The sequence below is a fragment of the Xenopus laevis genome, chromosome 6S (assembly GCF_017654675.1).
Source record: "Xenopus laevis strain J_2021 chromosome 6S, Xenopus_laevis_v10.1, whole genome shotgun sequence".
Lineage (NCBI taxonomy): Eukaryota > Metazoa > Chordata > Amphibia > Anura > Pipidae > Xenopus > Xenopus laevis.
In genome coordinates this window covers 3,747,737-3,774,513 of record NC_054382.1, presented here as the reverse complement: position 1 = coordinate 3,774,513, position 26,777 = coordinate 3,747,737, and the positions used below count along the sequence as shown (strand labels likewise).

At 42.4% G+C, this 26,777-nt stretch overlaps 1 protein-coding gene across 1 annotated transcript; it reads right to left on the bottom strand.

Moving 5' to 3' along the window:
* Positions 1 to 412: 412 nt before the first annotated feature.
* Positions 413 to 23,561, bottom strand: nradd.S (neurotrophin receptor associated death domain S homeolog). The gene is given in 6 exon segments (NM_001091773.2): positions 413 to 715; positions 1,852 to 1,997; positions 3,647 to 3,824; positions 10,083 to 10,442; positions 11,850 to 11,979; positions 23,351 to 23,561. Coding segments are annotated over 6 exon segments (1,167 nt in total). The 5' UTR covers positions 23,402 to 23,561; the 3' UTR covers position 413.
* Between the last annotated feature and the right edge of the window lie 3,216 nt (positions 23,562 to 26,777).

Here is a 26,777-nt window from a genome sequence, read left to right as displayed (position 1 = left end):
CAAAGGTCTGTGCCCAAGGTCTTCAAAACGATAAAATCCTGGTAAATTCAGTTACATCGGGCGCTTATAAAACACTTTAATTAGGCTTAAACATATTTACATTTTCTGGCTTGATGGTGCAGGTTGGAGAACGCGTATCCTTCAGAGAAAGGCACCCTGAGGAGAAGTGCTTCTAGCAACCCATAGAAGCCATACTGAATTATTGGAAGAAGGTGTTGAATATTCCTATGTTCAACTAAGAGACGCCAGCATCTCTCTCTATTATGAGTCCCAGTCATTTGCCTGGTCACTTGTTGACATATCAACCAAATCATTCCCTTTAAGACACTTCATTAGTTTCTTTGTATAAAAAAGTTCTCTTGAAATGAATGAAGATAGACGTGTGTTTGCTCTGGAAGGACACGGGACAGAGGTTACACCACAGAGCTGGCATCATTTGCGCTGTTCAGATTTTCCACCACGTCTGCCCGTTCCATGTTGACCAAAGCAGCACATAGGACCTCCAGGGTGGAGCTCTCTTTGGAAGACCAGTCAGTGAGAAGAGTGTGTACTGGGTCCTCTCCTCGGCCCAATGTGTCGATGGTTTCCTCCTCGTATCCCAAGAGGCTGGCGAGGCGCTGCCAATCTTTCCCAAGGCTGGTGTCTGCCAACAGGCGCTCCACTTCACTCTGCTTGTGAGGTGGCAAGTTAATGTAGAGCTTTGGTTCAATCTTGGCTGTAGGAAGCAATGAATAGAACACAATGTAAGAATTATGGAGAAGTTATGGGTTTTCCATGCTTTAATAAGTCTCTCCTTGCACTTTCACCAACTTTAACTTCCTCATACCTCACCTTAGGGGATGAACTACCCAAGTTGTGTTTTGCAGAGTGCAAGAACCATGCATTGTCATGTCATATACAGGTATGGGATCCGTTATCCTATCCAGAAAGCTCTGAATTACAGAAAGGCTGCCTCTCATAGACTTCATTATAATCAAATAATCCAATTTTTTTTTTAATGATTTCCTTTTTCTGTGTAATAATAAAACAGTGGCTTGTACTTGATCCCAACTAAGATATAATTAATCCTTATTGGAAGCAAAACCAGCCTGTTGGGTTTATTTCATGTTTAAGTGATTTCTGGTAGACTTAAGGTGGGCATACATATACAGATCTGTCGCCAATATGCCCACCTTGAGGTGGGCGATATCAGGCTGATCCAATTGTGGGCCCTAGGGCCCAACAATCAGATCATAATGCAGGCAATATGGGCATCAACAAACAGATGCGGTCCGTGATCCAACGGGATTTTTAGCCCTGCCCAATCGGCATCTGGCCGACTTTTGGCCAGATATCGATCGGGGAAGCCCGTCGGAGGGCCCCACACACAGGCCAATAAGCTGCCGACTCAGTCTTTCAGCAGCTTTTATTGTCCCCTGTATGGCCACTTTTAAGATGTGAAGATCCAAATTACAGACAGATTGGTTATTTGGAAAACTCCAGGTTCCATACCTGTACCATCTTCTCAGTAAACAGAGGATTGGTGGGAACTGCAGAAGGTAGTATTACACGAGTAAAATTTGGGGAGAATCCTTATTTGCTTTCTTAATGACACCTGAAAGACCAGCATGAAGGTCTCTCATGGTGAGATTTGGGGTAAAAATTTATAAGCACACCTAGATAGTCTTGGAACAATGGCTGAATGGCAATGGATTTTTTCCTTTATGTGTCACCTTGTAGCCAACTAAGGGGAGCAAGTTCTTACCAAAGACTAGACCTCTAACAGGGACCTGATCTAAAAAAAACAAAATCCAACAACCATTGTCCAATATAAGCAGAATGGACACATACGTCATATTTTGAGCTCTTTACCTTTGCTCAGATGATTTGGTTCCTGGAGACTGTGTGTATCAAGGAAGACGCCACTATCACTGTGCAACTTCTCTCCCTCTGCGGATGTAGCCAATTCTCCAGCTCTGGCTTTGGCCAACTGCTTCTTCTGTTTGCAGGTAGTATAGCTACAAAGGCACAATGAAAGGGCAAGATAAGAAAATACATTTTACTAAAGTTATAGGGGCCCTAGTAAGATTTTGCACCAAGACCCGATGACTTCTAATTACACAACAGGTAAAAACATTATATCATAGAAATAACCGTAGATAAGAACTTGCTCAAACACAGTACATTGCTGCAAATATTGTGCTTTTATTGATCCACTAAAAACTTTTTTTGAATGTAAAATTTATGAGAATGCTATTCTAAGCACTTTCCCAATTGACATTATTTCTTTTCTTTTTTTTTATCCAAGATATTAAGGGAAATCTATACTGTTAATATGAATGAATTTTGTTACAACAGCGCCACCTGCTGGTCAGTTTCCCACCAGTCTGACCAGCAAGTAGTCAAGGAAGTTGTCAGGAGAAAGAAAGAGGCTGATGTTCTTCTGCTTAGGAATAAAATTAGAAACCTTTCTCACATCTTTCCTAAGCAGAAGAACATCAGCCTCTTTCTTTCTCCTGACAACTTCCTTGACTACTTGCTGGTCAGACTGGTGGGAAACTGACCAGCAGGTGGCGCTGTTGGAACAAAATTCATTCATATTAACAGTACATGTATCCCTTAATATCTTGGAATAAAAAATAAATAAATAACGAATGTAAATTACAAAAGTGCTTAGAATAGCCGCCTCATCCATTTTCCATTTACTTATTTCAAAGGTTTACTTATCCTTTAAGCATGGCACACCCAGGTGTCTCTATAAACCCCTCAGTATCTACAGTAGATCCAGATATTGCCGGGAAAGCATTATCTATAGTGTGTACAATATGGCACAGCTCCCTTAGTATAAATGGGTATTGTTTGTCCCTAATAGAACAGTTAGATTTTTGGCAGCTGAAATACATTCCGCTAATCTCAAGGTTCTTTATTGCTGTGAATGAGACAAGAACGGCTAAGAAGCCCTTGTGTCCGAAGCTGCCTAATCCTGTTAAAGATCTGGAATCCAGTGTAACTGAGTACAAAGGCTGACCCCACGCTCTGATCCTCAGGGGATATGGATTCAGTTCACAAATTCTCAGGGACCCCATTTATTTTGGCAAGGAAAGCAACCGTAAATTTGGGCTACGGTGGATAAAATGTACACTGTATATATTTGTTCAGGCTTACAGAAAGAAGCCAGACCTGGCCTGTACTCAGGACCGCCATCAGAAATCGCAGGGCCCCATACGACAAAATTTCCTGGGCCCCCTGGGCTGCACCCACCGCAAGCCCCACCTACAGGTCCTCCCTCCCCACCCCACAGGTCCGCCCCCCACCACACAGTAAAAAAAGCAAAAAAAAATATTGGTGGCTAGGGTTCCCACATGTTAATAAAAATAAAAAGATATTGGTGGTCAGGGCCCCCCATAAAAAAACATTTGTGGTCAGGGCCCCCCCATTAAAAAATATTGGTGGCTAGGACCCCACATGAGATAAAAAAATTGGTGGCCAGGGCCCCCCCCCCACATTATGAGAAAATTGGTAGCCAGGGCCCCTTAAACGTCCATGCTTTCCCGAAGTCAGCAGCTCTCAGAAAGATGGGGGGGCTCGGCTAATCAAGTAAGTGTGGCGTGGCCCCCTACAACTCTCCCCCCTGTCCTCCCCTGATGGCTGCCCTGCCTGTACTTACCACTTAAATGCCACGTAACAAATAAGTCCAACCACCACAGCTGCTAAGATGGAGCAGTACACGGGAATGATGTTCTTGCTGTTGTCCGCCGGTGGGATGAAGTGGGGGGACCCTGCGGTAGTGCCGTTCTCACCACGTGCATCACCATCTATGGGTTTGAGGATGGGAATGTCTTTATCTGTAGCGAGACAGAAGTGGGAGAATGAGCATCAGGACGGATGAAGTTCCACAGAGGCATCATTATACATCATTTTATTACAGAATGGACAGATTCCACCAATACTCAGAATATAACAATGGACTAAGATTCCCTTAAAGGGATACTGTCATGGGAAAAAAATGTTTTATTTCAAAACTAATCAGTTAATGGTGCTGCTCCAGCAGAATTCTGCACTGAAATCTGTTTATCAAAAGAGCAAACAGATTTTTTATAATTCATTTTGAAATCTGACATGGGGCTAGACATACTGTCAGTTTCCCAGCTGCCCCCAGTCACGTGACTTGTGCTCTGATAAAATTCAGTCACTCTTTACTGCAAGTTTACACCCCCCTCCCTTCCCCCCCCCCCAGCAGCCTAACAACAGAACAATGGGAAGGTAACCAGATAGCAGCTCCCTAACACAAGATAACAGCTGCCTGGTAGATCTAAGAACAGCACTCAATAGTAAAATCCAGGTCCCACTGAGACACATTCAGTTACATTGAGTAGGAGAAACAACAGCTTGCCAGAAAGCAGTTCCATCCTAAAGTGCTGGCTCTTCCTGAAATCACATGACCAGGCAAAATGAGCTGAGATGCACCTACACACCAATATTACAACTAAATACACTTGCTGGTTCAGGAATGACATTTGATATTGTGGAGTGAATTATTTGCAGTGTAAACAGTGTCATTTAGAAATAAAAATCATGAGAGAATCCCTTTAAGTTACCCTTTATTGGGATGTGAGAAAGATAAAATTCAATTAGGAGAGGATTCCACTTTGGGAAGCAGCCTCTCTCCCCCTGTTTCATGCACTCACCACCTGTCTGGGTCTGTCACTTGCCCAGCTGTTCAACCCCCACCCAGAAACCTGTCAGCACCCTACTGCCTGCATAGCAGATGCCTGTTTAGGAATCCATTCCTCCTGCTTTTGATGTGCCTTCTTGGAGAGATGCAGGATCGCATAGCGAATAAACAGTTAAACCTTTCCCCTACGGTTTCACATTAAGGGTGGTGGCACATATGAAGATTTGGGGGAGATTAGTCGCCCAGCGACACATCTCATCTTCGGGCGAATAATCTCCCCTAAATGCCTTTCCGCCAGCAGAATAGCATACGAAACGCTTCTGATTTCAGAAGCCGGCCGAAGTTTCCTCGTGAGGCAACTTCGGATATGTATGCCATCCCGCCAGAGATTTGTATTCTTGCCATCAGGAAGGCATTTGGGGAGATAAGTCGCCCGAAGTAGGGGAGATTTGTCGCTGGGCGACTAATCTCCCCTGAATCTTCACGTGTGCCACCACCTTAAGGGCTGAACTACATGGTGCACGTTCTTCCGATGCAATGAGAGGATGTCGGATGCGCCGAACATAATGTAAGTAATGTTGCAAACTGCGTGTATCCGACACAACTGTCGGATGCAAACGATGCACATTCCATCTTCATGCAATAGTCATGTCGTGTCCGATGCACACAGTTTGTAGACGTGACATTTGTATTACTTACATTACGTTCGGCACATCCGACGTGCCGCCTGCGTTTCCTCTCATCGCATTAGAAGAACGCAAACCATGTAGTTTAGCCCTTAAAGGAGAACTAAACCATAAAGTTAGAAAAACCCTACCCCCCTATCCTACATAGACCCCCTTTCCTTCTCTACCCCAGTGTTACCCCGGGCAAATGCTCCTAAGTCTTTACTTACCCCTCTGTGCAGATTCTGTCCAGCAGAGTTCACGGACGCCATCTTCTTCTCTTTGGGAAGTAAGTGCCATATCGGCACATGCGCAGGTGGAGCAATTTTCTGTTATGTGACAACTGCGCAAGCGCCGAAACTCATGAAAATTGCCAAAGATTGCTGAAGATGGCGGGCCATAAACTCCGCTGGACAGAATCTACACCGAGGAGTAAGTAAAGTCTGAGGGGCATTTGCCCGGGGTAACACTTACGCTGGGGGGGGAGGAGGGAAGGGGGTCGATGTAGGGTAGGGGGGTAGGGTTTTTTAACTTTAGGGTTGAATTCTCCTCTAAGGTTACATGCTCTATCTGAGCATCATGGCATCAGGATTGGGGCATTTCAAGTGCTACCTTAATGAATCTAAATAGGGCTAATGGCATCATTGAACCGTTTACTGATTTTGATTGGGTGAAATTTCCTCTAACAGCACCCCAGTGTCAGCCATTTAAATCTTATCACATATGGCTCACAGGAGAGAACGTGAAGGAGTAGTCAAGACCGGCCAACTGTCCCCCATAAGGCTAGGGCCACATGAATCGGATCTAGGCCATCGATCCACTTCTCCATTGTCTGCACTGGAAACATTACCTCCTGCCTGTGGCCCTACACTAAAATACACAAATGATGTCCAGGTAAACAATGAACACTGAGAGATCGATTTAAAAGGAATTCCTGGGACCTTGGATTTTGTTATAATAATGAAAGAATGTCTGGGGGCCAGTAACCTTCTTATCTAATCTGTGCAGTAATAAGGCAACTTGAGAGCAAGATAGGAGATAAGGTTATCTCTGCACCAAACTATGGAAAAGCATTTAGTAGGTCTCAGACTTGTGGTGATTCCAAACTCACCCCCCTCTCCAATGATGTCTTGACCCCCCCCCCTGCCACCTAATGGATTCAGCTGCATTTTGTTGGGAAGAAATAGAAACTAGAGAGACACTGAAACCAACCAGGCTCATTAGGAGTTAAACTTTCCAGTATAATCAGCTAAGGGGCCACTAATTAGCGGTTTCTGAGAACTGAGTGGAATGTTTATATACACACGCAGACACATATATGAAGGAATATTCTGCCAGTGAAATAAACTTCAGGAGGATGATAACAAACAAGCCTGAAAGCCAAAAAGGAGAGCGGATTAAGAAATCAGACCAGAAGAGAAAGGAGGGGGAGAATATATTAGAAAAGCTGCTTTATCAAACTTTTCAGCCTGCAGAGCTTTGAGCGCTGCCAAGAAAGTAAAGTTCAAAGCACTGAAATAATATGGCAGCTGTGGGGGGGGGCAGAAGTGTCCCCCTGCTGATCTATTGAGCTTACATCTCGCTCGCCCCCCGACTTGGAAAGATCTGCCTTTACACAAGCGCCAGAAGTCTCTCAGGATACAGGATATTTATATACCCTCTCCGAGCCGAAATTATAAGAGTGGGCTGAGGAAGACAAAAATGCTAAATTTGTGACCCTATTTCACCTACTAAATGCCACCCGTCATGTCTCTTAATATATTTGTCTCCCTCTCTCCATGGACTCATTACATGAGAACAAACTCACAGACATCCAGATCCAAGCCATGAATTAGGGGCACCGGGGACCAAAGGGGGCAATACAAAAAAATATAAACTGTAAATAGACAGACTGTCCAAAATAGAAATGTATTTAATATAGTTAATTAGCCAAAAATGTAACGTATAAAGGCTGGAGTGAGTGGATGTGTAACATAATAGCCAGAACACTACTTCCTGCTTTTCAGCTCTCTAACTCTGAGTTAGTCAGTGACTATAAGGGGGGCCACATGGGACATAACTGTTCAGTAAGTTTGTAATTGATCCTCAGCATTCAGCTCAGATTCAAAAGCAACAGTTATGTCCCATGTGACCTCCCCTCAAGTCTCTGATTGGTTACTGCCTGGTAACCAATCAGTGGAAAGCAAGAGAGCTGAAAAGCAGGAAGTAGTGTTCTGGCTATTATGTTACACATCCAGTCACCCCAGCCTTTATACATTACATTTTTGGCTAACTAACTATATTAGATACATTTCTATTTTGCACAGCCTGCAAATGGCGGGGAAAAGAGATATAAAGGCAGAGACAAACTCTCACATTTGGGGAGATTTAATCACCCGGCGATAAATCGCCTCTTCTTCTGGGTGACTAATCTCCACGAACTGCCTCCCGCCAGCTAGAATGTAAATCGCCTGGGGGCAGGCACTCGGAGCACTTCGTTTTCTGAAGTCGCCTGAAGTTTCCTCGTGAGGCATTTACGGCCGACTTCGAAAACTAAGCGTTCCGTGTGCCTGCCCCCAGGCGATTTACATTTTAGCCGGCGGAAGGCAGATCGGTGAGATTAGTCGTCGCAAAGAAGTGATTTGACGCCTGGCGACTAATCTCCCTGAATCTGAGCGTGTGGCCAGACCCTAAAGCAGTGATCCCCAACCAGTATCTCGTGAGTAAGTTGCTCTCCAACCCCTTGGATCAAGCCCGGACTGGCAATCTTCGGGTTCTGGCAAATGCCAGAGGGGCTGCTAATAAGTCCCATAGAAAGTCAGTATTTAGTGGGTTGGTGGGGACTGTTTGGGCCTCTATGTGGGCTGATTGGGCCTCTGTGTGACTGAAATGCCAGGGCCTATTTGAATTCTCAGTCCGGACCTGCCTTGGATGTTGCTCCCAGTGGCCTTAAAGCAGGTGATTATTTTTGGATTCCAGGCTTGGAGGCAAGTTTTGGTTGTATAAAAACCAGGTGCACTGCCAAACAGAGCCTCAATGTAGGTGGACAATCCACATAGGGGCTACTAAATGGCCAATCACAGCCCTTATTTGGCACCCCAAGAACATTTTTCATGCTTGTGTTGCTCCCCAACTCCTTTTACTTCTGAATGTTGCTCACAGGTTCTAAAGGTTGGTGATCTCTGCCCTAAAGGGTAATGGCAAAACTACTCTCAATGTAGAGGAAACCATATCCCCCCCGTGCCTGAATGGGGGGGTGATAGGATTACATCTTTGGACAAGGTTCCATTATCTTGTCTCTTATCAGCCACCCATTAGAATACAATAGAATTCTCTGCATGGAATTAGGAAGGGTTACAAAATGGTTCCTGCCACTGAGGCATGATGTATAGAGATCACTAGCAGCTTCACTTTACTGTCAAACCTTGTAATTGAATGTTTTCTCCTATGGATGTACTTGTGTTGCCTTTAAATTATCATTAAATTATCATTCAATATGTTGAACATATGAACATTATCTAATATATATATATATATATATATATATATATATATATATATATATAAACTTTCATTTTTACATATAATTCCATATCTGCTCTTGAGTAAATGTTAAAATGCTGTTGACCCTAGTTTGAGGCTAGTATCGGCTGTTAGGACCATTAAGCCTAGAAACCAAAGTTTAATAAACATATAACTAGTCGGCTACAGAACAAAAACTTTAAATAATTCACAAGCCAGAAAAGAGGACCACTTTTAACCTGTCTTCATCTTGCTAGGTGAACTTTGTTTATTTCTGGTATTTGAAAGAGGGGGATAAACCCGTTTTAAAGGAGAGCTAAACCCTAAAAATTAATGTGGCTGAAAATGGCATATTTTATATATTAAATTTATTGCACCAGCCTAAAGTTTCAGCTTGTCAATAGCAGCAATGATTATCCTGTGTTAATGGCTCTTCAGTGCTTAGGGGCACGATCTCGAGCCCTTGATTGGCAAAGTGACAGACCTATGGACCCTCTCAGATACAGATTTTGTACTACATTCTCTTCTTAAAGGAGAACTAACCCCTCAAATTAATATGGCTTAAAATGCCATATTTTATATAATGAAGTTATTGCACGAGGCTAAAGTTTGAGCTTGTCAATAGCAGCAATGATCCAGGACTTCAAACTTGTCACAGGGGGTCACCATCTTGGAAAGTGTCTGTGACACTCACATGCTCAGTGGGCTCTGATTGGCTGTTGAGAAGCTAAGCTTAGGGCTCGTCACTAATTATCCAGCAGAAAATGAGCTTCCCTGGCTGTAATATAAGCTGATGCTACAGGTTTGCTGATTATTCAATTCTGATGCTAATTGCACTGGTTTCTGTGCTGCCATGTAGTAATTATGTGTATTAATGACTAATCAGCCTTATATTGTGACATTTCTATTCTATGTGTACTGTATATTGTGAGTGGCTCCCTAAGCTCAGTAAGTGACAGCAGCACAGAGCATGTGCAGTGAATCAGCAGAAAAGAAGATGGGGAGCTACTGGGGCATCTTTGGAGACACAGATCTTTACTGCTAAAGGGCTGTGGTTGCCTTGGGCTGGTACAGAAGCACAAAACATCATGTACAACATTTCTACCTACTTCTTTGGTTAGGCTTTAGTTCTCCTTTAAGCTCTCAGTGTCTAATCTTGCCCCTGTCCCAGAATGCTCTCTCTATATGCCCCCATACTAGGTGTCTAGTACTTAATAGTAAATAAGGCACAATTTCTGTAGCAGAGACAGAGCGGTACCTACCCATGCACAGAATGTCATGTTGCGGCATGCAATCTCCTATCTGCACCTCGGTTTCTTTGCATTCAGTCCGGCAGGGCAAACAAGGGGATTCCCTACTCTTCACCTCTGAGTAGAAGCCACTTGGGCACAACTGGCACTCCGTGTTTTTATCGCGGCTACAGAATGAGACGACTCCCTGCCCCTTAGGGCATAGCTGGCAGGGGCGACAAATGCCGTAATTGTCCAGGTACTGCCCGTCTGGACACCGACATATGGTATCCTGCTCGCGGGTACAACTCGATTCTTTCACGGATGGAAGGAGGCAGGGGGAACATAGCTGGCACTTTGCTGTGGCGCTTCTAACGTCAGAGAAAGTAGAGTCTGAAAAGACAAGTCATATATAGTGAATACACCAAACATTTTGGAAACCTAGACATGTGATCCTATCTACTGTACATAACTTGCTCAGACGAGGAACATGCTACACTTCCAACCAACGTGCCCATCTACATAGCAACGTTCATAAAAGGGGCTGGTTCACCTTTAAGGTAACTTTTAGTATCTTATTCTAAGCAACTTTTCAATTGGTTTTCATTATTTATTTTTTAGTTTTATAGTTCTTTGCCTTTTTCTTCTGACTCTTTGCAGCTTTCAAATGGGCCTCGCTGACCCCTTCTATAAAGCAAATACTCTGTAAGGCTACAAATGTATTGCTATTGCTAATTTTTATTCCTCATCTTTCTATTCAGGCCTCTCCTATTAATATTCCAGTCTCTTATTCAAATCAATGCACGGTTGCTAGGGGAATGACCCGATCTACCAGATTGCTTAAAATGCAAATTTAAAAGCTGCTGAATAAAAAGCTAAATAACTCAAAAACCTTAATTAATAAAAAATGAAAAGCAAATACTAGGGATGCACCGAATCCACTATTTTGGATTCGGCCGAACCCCCGAATCCTTCGCGAAAGATTCGCCCGAATACCGAACAGAATCTGAATTAGCATATGCAAATTAGGGGTGGCAAGGGAAAAACATTTTTTTACTGGTTTTGTTACAAAAAGTCACGCAATCTCCCTCCCTATCCCTAATATGCATATGCAAATTAGGATTTGGTTTGGCCGGGCGGAAGGATTCAGCCGAATCCGAATCCTGCTGAAAAAGGCCGAATTCTGGATTCGGTGCATCCCTAGCAATTACACCTTGTCTCAGAATATCACTCTCTACATCATAAAGGTGAACAACCCCTTTAAGTGTCCCTGCATAAACTCTCTAAACCCTACCCAGTCTCTGCCCATGTGGCTACAGCAAAAATAATAGAAAATTAAATCTAAACACAGCTTTCTCTGTTTATCATTAAAAAATGTTTAAGGGACCTATCACAATTCAGTATATCTGATACATATCGGGTTGCCACCTGGCTGGTATTTTACTGGCCTGCCTGGTAAAAATGATGGCTGATCCCAATATTATTAAAAGGGGAAAAAGTATAAATATATAGGAAGGCCAATATTTTTTTCCAAAAAAGGTGGCAACTCTAGATACATACCCCTTCTAAGGAGTCATTGGTTTTCCGAAGTTGCCCAAAGTTTCCTTGTGAGGCAGTTCGGGGAGATTAGTCACCCACGAAGAAGAGGACATTTGTCGCCGGGCAGCTAATCTCCCCGAATCTGCCTGTGTGCCCTGACTCTAAATAGCGAAGTGTTTCAAATATCGAATAAAACAGCACAGGACAAGATGGTTTCCTTCTATCATGTACATAATCAATTAAATGAGCAGTCCAACTTACTCTCTTTGCAGGGTGCACACTTGGTATCCGAAACGCCACAGGGAACCGCTACCCCGAATCCCGGCAGACAAACGGAACAGCATTTGCCACTGCTGAAGAGGCCACTCTCGCAGACATCTTCCGCCACTATCTGCACGTTCAAACAAATAAATGTAAATTGACTTTTCTTTGGAACACCGCATTATCCAAATGATATTTCATATTTGTGACTAGAACTTTTCCATTCAGGGGCCTAGTTAGATGTTATTCCAGGAAACGTGTGACCCTTTCCTCACACCTCTGCTGCTCTCCTTTGATATGGACAAAAGGTTTACAAATACCTGATATAAAGCCCCTAAATGTACAACAGTGATTAGCAGGCCCTAACCCCTATTATCAATGGCAGTATCTGTGGCCACACAATAGAAGAGAATGAATTGCAAATGGCGTCTGTAGCTGTGTAGGCCTCAGCTGGATCAGGAGGAGGAGACCGTTTATATGGGAATGGGAATATGCGGAAAGGCTGTAAAATATGCAGGATCTATGGGCAGCAAGTTAAATACACTTCAAAGTGGTTTCTCCTGTAACCCCCCAGTGATACACCTGCTAAATAATCCACAGTTCAGCTCCCACGGTGTAAACAGCAATAAAATGCAGATAAAGGAACTTCAGAGACAAAATAACAAAAAAAAAAGACACAATTTCCTGTGTTCTGGTGTGGGGTATTTGTTTGGCTTATGCCTCTAGAATAAATAAAACGAAAACCAGCTCTTCACATATCACAGTTCTCAAGCAAGCGTCACCAAAAAAAAAAAAAGTCCCACCAAACAACATGGCAGCACATTTAGCAAATAAACAGAAAGAGCTTCAGGCAGGGAACAGCTGCTCGCTCATTTCAATACTCCATTTGTGCAGCATTTGGGTGTAGGAGGGGGGAAGTTTAAGAGCCGTCGACTGTACATTATACAGATAGTGAGGGATAGCAGCACGTCTGGCACGGAAAAACCTATTTAAAAAAAGCCAGTAGGAAACTAGGCACATTCTCTAGTTACTAGGGATAAAGATTAATTAAAGGAGTTGTTCACCTTTAAATTAACTGTTAGTATGATGTAGAGAGGGATATTCTGAGACCATTTTCAATTGGTTTTCATTTTTTATTATTTGTGGTTTTTTAGTTATTTAGCGTTTTATTCAGCAGCTCTCCAGTTTGCAGTTTCAGCCATGTTGTTGCTAGGGTCCACATTCCCCTTGCAACCACACACTGATTTGAATATGGGACTGGAATATGAATAGGAGAGGCCTGAATAGAAAAATGAATAATAAAAAGTAGCAATAACAATATATTTGTAGCCTTACAGAGCATTTGTTTTTTCAAATGGGGGTCATTGGCCGCCATGTGTAAGCTGGAAAGAGTCGGAAGAAGAAGGTAAATCGTTTAAAGACTACAAAAAATAAATAATGGAGGCCAATTGAAAAGTTGCTTAGAACTGGCCATTTTATAACATACTAAAAGAGGTGAACCACCCCTTTAAAGAGTGGCCAATTCTAAGCAACTTTTCAATTGACATTCATTTTTTTTTTTGTTATGGTTTTTGAATTATTTGCCTACTTCTGACTCTTTGATATGGTGCTCACTGACCCCATCTAAAAAAACCTTTTTATTACTCATACTTTTATTCAGGCCTCTCCTATTCATATATATATATACTTGCCCTTTACAATATGTTTATTCATAAGGTGTCATGGGTTAACCCTTTTAAACCAGTAGGCTGTGGTACATGAATTTGTAAGCCTGACCATTACATTCCCCACTAAATGCCATATTGTTGGCAGAGCTATATAAGGAATGGCAGGGACAATGGGCTGATTACGCTTCTTGTGACCCAACAGCAGAATGGTTAAAGGGGAACTAATGAAAATGTAATATAAGCGTCACCATACTGAAATTCTCTAAATATAATCAATTAAAAAATCTGAACCATTTCTGAAATATCCAAGTTACTTTTCACTCTCCCCCTCTCAGCATCTTTTTCTCGCAGGAGTTGGCAGTCTGATTTTGAATGACAGTTAGATCCAATATATCTTATAGGGGGGCTCCTTTTGCCTAAGCCCTAGAAGATGTATTAGAGGTCACTCTATTAAACTCACCAGACATCATGTCTCTCTACATGCAGAATTTGTGCCAAACTCAGTTATTTTGTTAGATTTTGTTTGTACTGGAATCAGTTATTTGATTAATACATTTGCTAGGAAAGGAGCCCCCCTATAAGATATATTGGATCTAACTGTCAGTGAATATCTGACACCCAACTGCTGCATGAAGAGAGAATGAAGAGAAACTTGATTATTTCAGAAACGCTACAGCATTTTTAATGGATTATATTTAAAAAAGTTTCTTATTTCAGTATGCTGATGCTTATATAAATTTTTAATTTTTCCCCTTTAAAGACATCCTGTAATGTTCCTGACGCATCTCCACTCGATGCCTGATCTTGTTCTAATTAACCAGCATTTTTTCCCCTCTCCCCGTCTCTCTTTTTGTCTCACACAACAACGATCATGTTACAGAGAACAAAGCCCATATTTGGTGAGGATGCAGCTGTCTGCCTCACTCCTAAAGCAGCCGCCGCCTGGCATTCGGCATCTGGAGACAGTATGGACACCCTGAGGGACCCTGGATGGCTGGGAGCCAAAATGATTAGACTTTGCGCCCGTGAGCTGACGATTTCTCTGTGCAAGTCAGGGGATGCCAAGAGAAGCTCATAGACACAAGGGAGGATCTCTTTAGGGCTTTTTAAGGATTAGGCCTTGTACATATCTGTAGGCAGGGCTGTATTTAGGTCCAAGGCCACCCTAGGCATTGTACCTAAACACGCCGGGCAGCCGTCCCAGGCAACCCAGCCAGCCGTGGCGCCCCTTCCACCGTGCGTGCTGGAAGTACGTGCGCATGTGCGCTGACTGACCGGCACCCCCTTCCGGTAAGCTCTCCTCCTGTACGCGCACGCATGCGCACGCGCAGGCGCACAGACAGTACGGAGGACTGAAGAGGAGCGCACTCAGCCGGACTAGGGGTAGGAAGCGGAGAAAGGTACGTGCCTGGGGCCCTCCAAGCTTTGCGCCCTAGGCACGTGCCTACTCTACCTACCCCTAGTTCCGGCCCTGCTTAGACCCCCTTTCCTATGGAAATCCATGGCGGAGGGTGGGGAGGGTTTTAAAAAAAACGAAAAAAATAGACACCCCGAGGTCCTCAGGGCCTATATATAAATACGGCCCGGGCTGTAGGTAGGTAAAAGCAAGGGCAGATATTTCGCTTTTACAGCTTTTACCTCAAGTCGCAATTTTGTGATATTCTGTGTGTTACTCACTGATAAACGGACAGCTGGAAAAAAAAGGCGGGAAATCTAACACAGAGAACTGCGGGAGTAAAAGAGATGTCCATTCATTGGCTGATATCAGCTAGCATTTATACCTGCCTGTGATTGGTGACAGAGCACAGTGCCTCACACAAACTGACGCTACTGCTTAAAATGGGAGCTTTTATAAGTGGGATTATCCAGTAGACATTTCATGTATTTATATGACATAATGTTTTACACATGGGCTTTTTTACATTTTATATTTTATAGAGGCAAATTCTAAAGACTGCCATCTGTAAATACAATCTCTCTAGGTCCTCTAAAAAGCACGTGATGATGCCCAGCAGCTGTCAGGTTGCTAAACGTTTCCTGATCCACCACCATCTTTGTTCGTAAGACGCGGATTTCGTTTCTAGGTCGCTGGCAGCTTCTGCACGGCCATCTTTGTTTCTGGAAGCAGAGGGAATCCTGGGAAGGAAACTCAGTGGAAATTCTGCGCACGTGATCTCCCACACCGACCATAAACGTTCCAGGCTTGTGATGATTTTCCATCTGATTTATATTATTGGAATTCCATGTCTCCGTGCTGTGCAGAGCCCTTCAGAATTTCCGTTTTATAATGGACTTATAATGATAAAGGGAATTCACAGAGGAGAGAGTTTTTGGAGGGAGTCGGAGGAAGAGATCAGAACTTGGGAGCCCTATTTGGTTTCACTGTTTGTGTTGGCTCGTTAACATGAAACCTGAACGATGCATTAACAACTCATTATCTGACACGGGTCCCTGAGTTCTTTCTCTTGCAGCAGATGCGAATGTGTGTTCTCTCCCAGGCCCAGATCTACTGTGACTTCTACAGACAAGATGTCCCCTACTTCATCTGCTCTTGAAATACCTACAACACACCTGTGATGGTTTGGGACTAAAAACACACTATAACCCCTTGGGACAACATGACAGGTTAAAGGTTTCAAGCCTAATGGCATTGTTGCAATCATCTGAAAACTTCCACAACTGTCCATGGCTACAGTCTGTACAGAGAACTCTAAGTATCACTCACATCTTATAAGTGATTACGTATCAGTCGTGTTTTATAAAGGATAATGTACCCCCTACTGTAAATGATAAGGATATTAGAAGTCACTGAGGGGTTGTTCTGTGACCATATAAAGGCACAAGGCACAAGGCTGAGTTATACAGGGAACTCTGAGTATCACTCATGTATTATAAGGGATAATGTACCCCCTACTGTAAATGATAAGGATATTAGAAGTCACTGAGGGGTTGTTCTGTGACCATATAAAGACACAAGGCTGCAGGCTGAGTTATACAGGGAACTCTTAGTATCACTCATGTATTATAAGGGATAATGTACCCCCTACTTTAAATGATAAGGATATTAGAAGTCACTGAGGGGTTGTTCTGTGACCATATAAAGGCACAAGGCTGCAGGCTGAGTTATACAGGGAACTCTGAGTATCACTCATGTATTATAAGGGATAATGTACCCCCTACTGTAAATGATAAGGATATTAGAAGTCACTGAGGGGTTGTTCTGTGACCATATAAAGGCACAAGGCTGCAGGCTGAGTTATACAGGGAACTCTGAGTATCACTCATGTATTATAAGGGATAATGTACCCCCTACTTTAAATGATAAGGATATTAGAAGTCACTGAGGGGTTGTTCTGTGATCATATAAAGACACAAGGCTGCAGGCTGAGTTATACAGGGAACTCTGAGTATCACTCATGTATTATAAGGGATAATGTACCCCCTACTGTAAATGATAAGGATATTAGAAGTCACTGAGGGGTTGTTCTGTGACCATATAAAGGCACAAGGCTGCAGGCTGAAGTCACCGAACTCTATGCAATTACATTTGCAAATAACTTTAAACCAAAGATAATGTGTTTTATCTGTTTCATAATGGGAAAACCATGACAAGTTTTGGGTGGAGATCCCCTTTAAGAGAAGAGAGTGCTATATTAATAGATACTTTTCAATGACTGTTTAGTTTTCCTCGGTGAAAAAAAAAAACGAAGAGGCTGCCAAGAGGCTAAGAAGTGTACCAGACATTGCAAAATGATGATCCAAGCGGATCCTGGTTTATGGGGCCAGCGTTTGTTTATAGGCTGTTGAGAATTACACATTAAATACTCCAAGAGACGCAGGATTTTGTGATCCCCAGATAACAAAGCAGAACAAAGGGCTTTATGTCTACAGATAACTCCTGCTTAGATCTTCCTTAGGGCAATCGTGCTAAAGCATTTTTCATCTCAATGGATTTAAACCACCAGATTCTTTCCCACGTTCCCCTTACCTACAACATGGCAGGTTTACTGAATACTCAGCTGGACACTACATTGGGGGACGTTTGTTTTATTGCACAATTTCCTGATTAGTTATTCTGCTTGAGGAATAGTATTAGTACAGGTATGGGACCTGTTATCCACAATGCTCAGGCCCTGGGTTTTTCCGGATAAAGGATCTTTCCGTAATTTGGATCTTCATACCTTAAGGGTGGTGGCAGGCAGGGAAGTTAGATGCCCAGTAACAAATCTTTGCTTCTTCCCGAAATGCCTTCCCACCGGCAAGAGTACGAATCGTCAGCGGGATGGTATACGAATCGCTTCGGATTTCCAAAGTTGCCTCACGAGGAAACTCTTGATTAATTATATCTTATCTTATCGGGATTAATTATATCTTAGTTGGGGTCAAGCACAAGCTACGGCATTTTTATTAGAGAAAAGGGAAATCATTTTAAAAAATGTGGATTATTTGGATAAAATGGAGAGACAGCCTTTCCGTATGAGGAGCTTTCTGAATCACAGATTTCCAGATAACGGATCCCGTACCTGTAATAGTAACCGTACAGCGGACATTTGGGAAACTTAAAGCGCAACAGGAAAACGAGTCCCCCGGATCATGACAAAATGACACAAAACAGGCATAAATTTGAGGTTTATCGCAGACTTTCCTCACGCCGTATTCTTTCATACTCTTTCCATAGTTGCAGGTTTCATTTTGGCCCTTGTGTTCCTTAAAGCCAATTACAAGTAATATAAAACATTTTACAGGAATGGACATTTAGCGTCTAATAGACACATGTTCACACAGAGCTGCAGCTTAGAGCGATGGAACGGTTCCCCCGTGCAACGTGTTAATTGTATCCCCAGGAAACAGTAGGGTAAATGGCGTTTTTCTATGGTCTGACCACTTAATTACAGAGACGGGGCTGTGAGACTCTCAAAATGTGTTCGTCAGCATGAATGAAAGACTTTTCCTCTCCCTGAAAGACCCTCTTCAAGCGAGCAGACCCCCCTCCCCTCCTCCTCTGGGCCCGTGTAATGCATTTCATATAGAGAGACCCTCTCTGAAAGCAGCTATGCAATCAGGGGGTCACCTGTTAACTCTTCCCCTGCCGGAACTCTTCCACCTGGTCTAGAATGTACAGGTTCCTTTGTTTCCATTTTAAAATGAAAAGTATTTCTACAGGTAAACGTTCCTAAACCAATGCCCGTGCCCTGGATGAAAGTGCTGAGAGCTGTACTTAATGAAAAAACTGAAGGGCCACAGATGGGGGGGGCTAGTATATTATACGATTTGTACAGAAGATTACTATGTGCCTCAGATACTGTAACTACATTTGGATCATTATTTATTAAAGTCTGAATGCCAACAACTCGAAAAATGTGAGTTTTTTTTAACTATAAAATCTGAATTTTTAGTGGAAAAAAAAACCTTGAATTTTTCGAGTTTTATTATAACCAGAGGATGGAAAAAGTCCGAATTTGAAAATCCGGCATCTCAGACCTACCAAGGTTGTATACAAGTCAATGGGAGAGATCCCTTTATTATTTTGACGTTTCTGTGGTCTGCGCTGGAATTAGCCCGAAAATCAGACTATTTAGGCAAAAATTCTGGCTTTTCGGGAAAAAGCCCAAAAAAATTGAGCGATTCGGGGAAAAAAATTGTATGATTTTTTCGTGTTTGTCCCCGATCCGATTAAATCGTGATTTTTTTTCCATAATAAATAAGGTCCGATCATGGATTCTAGTTTGGTCAGACTTTTTTCATCCTGGTTTATGGAGCCAGCAACATCTCAGACCTACCAAGGTTGTATATAAGTCAAAGGGAGAGTTCCCTATATTAGTTTCTGTGGTCTGCGCTGGAATTAGCTAGGAAATCTGACTATTTAGGACACTTTGGGCAAAAATCCCCAACATTTTTTACTTTTTCGGGAAAAAGCCCCAGATTAGGTAAAAAAATCAGAAAAAACTGCATGATTCGGATTTCCGCTCAATTTTTTCGTGTTTGCCCCTGATCTGATTAAATCGTGATTTTTATTTTTTTTTCCATAATAAATAAGGTCCGATCATGGATTCTAGTTTGGTCAGACTTTTTTCATCCTTGTTTATGGAGCCAGCAACATCTCAGACCTACCAAGGTTGTATATAAGTCAAAGGGAGAGTTCCCTATACTATTTGGATGTTTCTGTGGCCTGCGCTGGAATTAGCCAGAAAATCGGACTATTTAGGACATTTTGGGCAAAAATCCCCAGATTAGGTAAAAAAAATCGTACGATTCAATTTCCGCTCAATTTTTTCGTGTTTGTCCCCGAACTGATTAAATCGTGATTTTTTTTTTCCATAATAAATAAGGTCCAATAGTGGATTCTAGTTTGGTCGGAAACAGAAAGATTTGGACTTATATAATAAATAAAATATAATATAATAATTCACATATTATATATAAATAATAGGGATGCACCGAATCCACTATTTTGGATTCGGCCGAACCCCCGAATCCTTTGTGAAAGATTCGGCCGAATACCGAACCGAATCCGAACCCTAATTTGCATATGCAAATTAGGGGTGGGAAGGGGAAAACATTTTTTACTTCCTCGTTTTCTGACAAAAAGTCACGTGATTTCCCTCCCTCCCCTAATTTGCATATGCAAATTAGGGTTCGGATTCGGTTCGGCCAGGCAGAAGGATTCGGCCGAATCCGAATCCTGCTGAAAAAGGCCGAATCCTGGCCGAATCCCGAACCGAATCCTGGAATCGGTGCATCCCTAATAAATAATATATTATAAACAAGGCCCTAAGTAGCTGATCCACCGTATGAACACAGTTGCACAGGACTGACCTCGGCTATGGTAAGTGCCATACCCAGGCTGCTATAAACTGCCAATTGAGACCCTCTACACGGAGTTGGCAGCTTATTGATGGGTGCAGAGTGTAAGTGTATAACACAAGTGTGGCACTGAGAGAAGGAAACAGCTGTGTGTACTACATAATACTCCAGACCCTTAGGCACATACTCCTGCACTCTTTGAAGTTTAAAAGACCCTGAATGGGACCCTCCAAACTGTGTGCTTTTCCCATACTGAAAGCAAATGTGATGGGTGGGGGTACTAAGATAAAGGTGATGGGAGATCTTGCCTCTAGCAAGAAACAGGTCTAGGAAAAGTTAAAACAAAACAAAATGAGGACATCTGATACAATATTATCTTCAAGCAGCATATGTGTGATCTATTAGCTACACTCAGCAGCATGCTGTTTGGCACCCGGGGCTGGGGATCCCTTATACGGAAACCCATTATACAGAAAGGCCGTCTCCCATAGACTCCATTATAATCAAATAATCAAAATTTTTAAAAATGATTTCCTTTTTCTGTGTAATAATACTTGATCCCAACTAAGATATAATTAATCTTTATTGGAGGTAAAACCAGCCTGTGGGGTTTATGTAATATTTATATGATTTTTTAGTAGAACTTAAGATATGAGGATCCAAATTACGGAAAGATCCATTATCCAAAAAACCCCAGGTCCCAAGCATTCTGGATAACAGGTCCCATACCTGCGATACTATTGTACCATTTTTACAATGAAAGCTGTAGGTTTGCTGTATCTGTACAGGTACGAGACCTGTTATCCAGAATGCTCCGGGTTAAGGCATCTTTCTATAATTTGGATTTTACTAGAATATAATGTAAACATGAAATAAACCCAATAGGCTGGTTTTGCCTCCAATAAGGATTAATTATATTTTAGTTGGGATCAAGTACAAGCGACTGTTTTATTATTACCCAGAAAAAGGAAATCAGATGTAAAAATGTAGATTATTTGGATAAAATGGAGTCTATGGGAGACAGCCTTTCCATAATTCAGAGCTTTCTGGATAACGGGTTTCTGGATAACAGATCGCACCCCTGATATTTGATATTTACCAGGAAATAACTTCTGAGCTGTCCTGGACAGTAGGCAAATGGGCAACTGCATTGGGCCCTACACTTATTGACTGAGGGCCCACAAAACAGCAGTAGGATTATATGGAAGAGCAGAATAACACATAGGGGCAGATTTATCAAGGGTCGAAGTGAATTTGAAGGAATTTTCGAAGTAAAAAAATCCAAAATTTAAAGTAATTTTTTGGATACTTCGACCATCGAATAGGATACTACGACTTCGAATTTGAATTCCATTCGAATTAAAATAGTTTGAATATTCAACCATTTGATAATGGAAGTACTGTCTCTTTAAAAAAAATTCGACTTCAATACTTTGCCAAATTAAACCTGCTGAAGTACTATGTTAGCCTATGGGGACCTTCTAGAGCAGTTTTCTAAGGTTTTTGAAGTCTTAAGAAAAATCGTTCGACTCTAAGGATTTAACGATAAAGCTCTAGTTTTAACCCCATTTTAACATTCATTATCTCATGAACCAATTACAAGCGGAGCCCTTGAACCCACATAGCTCATTTAATACCAAACTGAAAAATTAAATAATCACAATTTTTTGTTTTAAAAAAGTACAAACACACAAAATTGAAGCCAAAGTGCAAGTGGTTTTACATTCTTTCAATTCATTTAGTTTCGTAACGGTTCTGCCAGCACCCGAAGCTCAGTCCAATGGGGAGAGATATTGGCTCTAGATGAAACGTGTTGGGTGCAAGGAATAAACTTCGGGTTCAGTGATACTTAAGGGGTTAATAGGCCTGCAAGCGGCTTTTGCTGAGTAATCATATCCTCATCGCATTCTCAGCTCCCTCGCTCATTTCTTTTGAAATTGGGAATTTTAACCAAATGCTGGCTAGTAGCACACGTTTACCTTCCCCCCACTACCGGCTTCTTCTCTTGTCTGCCTTTTTGTCTGGCTTTGCAGGAAAGCCTTATCTGCAAGGGTCCTGCTGTATCTGTCTAAGAGGGCATTAGAGTGCTAGCTCTTGGACATATTAAATCAGGTAACAAGTGCCATTATTATTTTTTATTGCCATTGGTCAGCATAGGACTATTATCAATACAGGCAATGGTATAAGTAGTGATTTGGAATAAAATACATTACACACTATTCAGGCAACTGTCACTTTAGAAACACAGCAGTCATTTCCTTTGCAGTTGAGATAAATAAGCACAAGGACAGTAGAGAGGAGCTAAGTGTTATAATATACACAATAGTTCATCAACACCAGCATTTAATATCCAGGGTTGGTGCCCGATGAATAGTGCGCCTGCTTTATTATTTATACAGTGCTGCCCTACAAATCCACAGGGTGCTGCATGTAGACCCCACAGTAGAGCACACGGGTATCTGATTCTGGAGGCAAATCAGGAAAACAGGGGCATTCAATATGCAACTGCCAGCCTGTCACTGCTTAATTAATGGGAAGCTGCCTGGCTAACAGAGAGGGGTGACAGTCAGACAGGACAGTGGCAGCGCAAAATGCAGCGTGTGCCATAGGCCTTGTATGTTGCCTTATCCAATGTCTAGTGGTTCTATAGAGAGAAACTTCTGGCTATGAGATTGTTGAACTGCTTCTATACAGTTGGGCACTTTAAAAACCAGATACATTTTCTGGGGCCAATAAATGGTCCTAACAAAGCAGAGACAAGTGATAAGCAGAATGTACAGAATATTCACTATCCACTGCACTCAGTACTGTACATCCCAGACTCAGATACCCATGGAAATAAAGTGGAAGAACAGAGGGTGCAAGTCACTGCTCTAAATACATTATAAATATAAGCCTATGAATAACTGGCCTACTGAGTGCAGCAAATGGTATATACACACACACAAATGTACAGCGCCAGGGATCCTCCATATAAAGCTGCCATTGCCTATAATGGAAACAAGGAAATATAAGACAGAGTGAGCTCACCTTGGAGATCAGCAGCAGGCAAAGGGTTAAACGTGGGCCCCTCATATCCATAACTGGGGGATCTGGCCTCGTTCCTGTTCAGGACAGATGTGATCTCTTCTCCTGGAATCTTCTCCTGTATGAAAACTGCCCGGGGGTCACTGCTGGCACATATGTGAAACTATTTCCAGGGGGAGGGGGGATCCTGCAGGAACAGTCCAAGGGAGAGAGAATGTAACAAAGGGGATTCCAGGCAGTTGGTGTAGGCGTGCTCCCCCTTTTCCAGGTTATTGGGGGGCTCCAAGTGCAGATTCCAGAGTTTGCCCCCCGACCTGTGCGCTCCCTGTAACGTGTTGCCCCTTCCTGAGCAGCCTTTAAACTCCTCTAACACCCAGACTGGAGAGAAGGGAATGTAAAAGGCTGAGACTGAGGAGGAGGAGGAGGAGGGGGGCCGGGGGGAGAGGAGGGAGGGGAAACACAGATCCCAAAAAAGGAATAACTTTGTAGGATGGTGATTGGAGGGGGGCAGGTGAGGGGGGGCAGGGGTAGGTTTCACCAGGCTGGGGGGAGAGGAGCAGAGACAATGCCTGTTAACTCTTCCCCTGCTGGTGTGGGGCTGACAATGTACAGAATATAATATTAACCTAAATGATCCATTAACTCCTTCAGGGCTGTAGCTCAGAACATACACAGACTGTGCTGTTGTGGAGCAGGTCAATAGACAAAATATACAGCTATACTGAGTATATCAATGAATATTATATCCAGAATAAAGAGCTGCAGTGGAGCATCTCATCTTTATACCCATAATACATGGCTGTACCAAGATGCTAACAATCAGTAATTACCCAGTGGTTAGTCGTTACAGGGAGGAAAACAGTATATAGGACACTTTATTATATGTTACTGGGTGTAGAGCAATAACCGGGTGTAGAACAATAACTGGGTGTAGAACAATAACTGGGTGTAGAACAATAACTGGCTGTAGAACAATAACTGGGTGTAGAGCAATAACCGGGTGTACAACAATAACTGGGTGTAGAGCAATAACTGGGTGTACAACAATAACTGGGTGTACAACAATAACTGGGTGTAGAGCAATAACTGGGTGTAGAGCAATAACTGGGTGTAGAACAATAACCGGGTGTAGAACAATAACTGGGTGTAGAACAATAACCGGGTGTAGAGCAATAACTGGGTGTACAACAATAACCGAGTGTAGAACAATAACTGGGTGTAGAACAATAACTGGGTGTAGAACAATAACTGGGTGTAGAACAATAACTGGGTGTAGAACAATAACTGGCTGTAGGACAATAACTGGGTGTAGAGCAATAACCGGGTGTACAACAATAACTGGGTGTAGAGCAATAACTGGGTGTACAACAATAACTGGGTGTACAACAATAACTGGGTGTAGAGCAATAACTGGGTGTACAACAATAACTGGGTGTAGAGCAATAACTGGGTGTAGAGCAATAACTGGGTGTAGAGCAATAACTGGGTGTAGAACAATAACCGGGTGTAGAACAATAACTGGGTGTAGAACAATAACCGGGTGTAGAGCAATAACTGGGTGTAGAGCAATAACCGGGTGTAGAACAATAACTGGGTGTAGAACAATAACCGGGTGTAGAGCAATAACTGGGTGTAGAGCAATAACCGGGTGTAGAACAATAACTGGGTGTAGAACAATAACCGAGTGTAGAACAATAACTGGGTGTAGAACAATAACAGGGTGTAGAACAATAACTGGGTGTAGAGCAATAACCGGGTGTAGAACAATAACTGGGTGTACAACAATAACCGAGTGTAGAACAATAACTGGGTGTAGAACAATAACCGGGTGTAGAACAATAACCGGATGTAGAACAATAACCGGGTGTAGAGCAATAACTGGGTGTAGATCAATAACTGGGTGTATAACAATAACCGGGTGTAGAGCAATAACTGGGTGTAGAACAATAACCAGGTGTAGAACAATAACTGGGTGTAGAACAATAACCAGGTGCAGAACAATAACAGGATGTACAAACAATAACCGGGTGTAGAGCAATAACTGGTTGTAGAACAACAACTGGGTGTAGAACAATAACCGGGTGTAGAACAATAACCGAGTGTAGAACAATAACTGGGTGTAGAACAATAACCGGGTGTAGAACAATAACCGGATGTAATACATGAGTGATACTCAGAGTTCCCTGTATAACTCAGCCTGCAGCCTTGTGCCTTTATATGGTCACAGAACAACCCCTCAGTGACTTCTAATATCCTTATCATTTACAGTAGGGGGTACATTAACCCTTATAATACATGAGTGATACTCAGAGTTCCCTGTATAACTCAGCCTGCAGCCTTGTGCCTTTATATGGTCACAGAACAACCCCTCAGTGACTTCTAATATCCTTATCATTTACAGTAGGGGGTACATTATCCCTTATAATACATGAGTGATACTCAGAGTTCCCTGTATAACTCAGCCTGCAGCCTTGTGCCTTTATATGGTCACAGAACAACCCCTCAGTGACTTCTAATATCCTTATCATTTACAGTAGGGGGTACATTATCCCTTATAATACATGAGTGATACTCAGAGTTCCCTGTATAACTCAGCCTGTAGCCTTGTGTCTTTATATGGTCACAGAACAACCCCTCAGTGACTTCTAATATCCTTATCATTTACAGTAGGGGGTACATTATCCCTTATAATACATGAGTGATACTCAGAGTTCCCTGAATAACTCAGCCTGCAGCCTTGTGTCTTTATATGGTCACAGAACAACCCCTCAGTGACTTGTAATATCCTTATCATTTACAGTAGGGGGTACATTATCCATTATAATACATGAGTGATACTCAGAGTTCCCTGTATAACTCAGCCTGCAGCCTTGTGCCTTTATATGGTCACAGAACAACCCCTCAGTGACTTCTAATATCCTTATCATTTACAGTAGGGGGTACATTATCCCTTATAATACATGAGTGATACTCAGAGTTCCCTGTATAACTCAGCCTGCAGCCTTGTGTCTTTATATGGTCACAGAACAACCCCTCAGTGACTTCTAATATCCTTATCATTTACAGTAGGGGGTACATTATCCCTTATAATACATGAGTGATACTCAGAGTTCCCTGTATAACTCAGCCTGCAGCCTTGTGCCTTTATATGGTCATAGAACCCCTCAGTGACTTCTAATATCCTTATCATTTACAGTAGGGGATACATTATCCCTTATAATACATGAGTGATACTCAGAGTTCCCTGTATAACTCAGCCTGCAGCCTTGTGCCTTTATATGGTCACAGAACAACCCCTCAGTGACTTCTAATATCCTTATCATTTACAGTAGGGGGTACATTATCCCTTATAATACATGAGTGATACTCAGAGTTCCCTGTATAACTCAACCTGCAGCCTTGTGCCTTTATATGGTCACAGAACAACCCC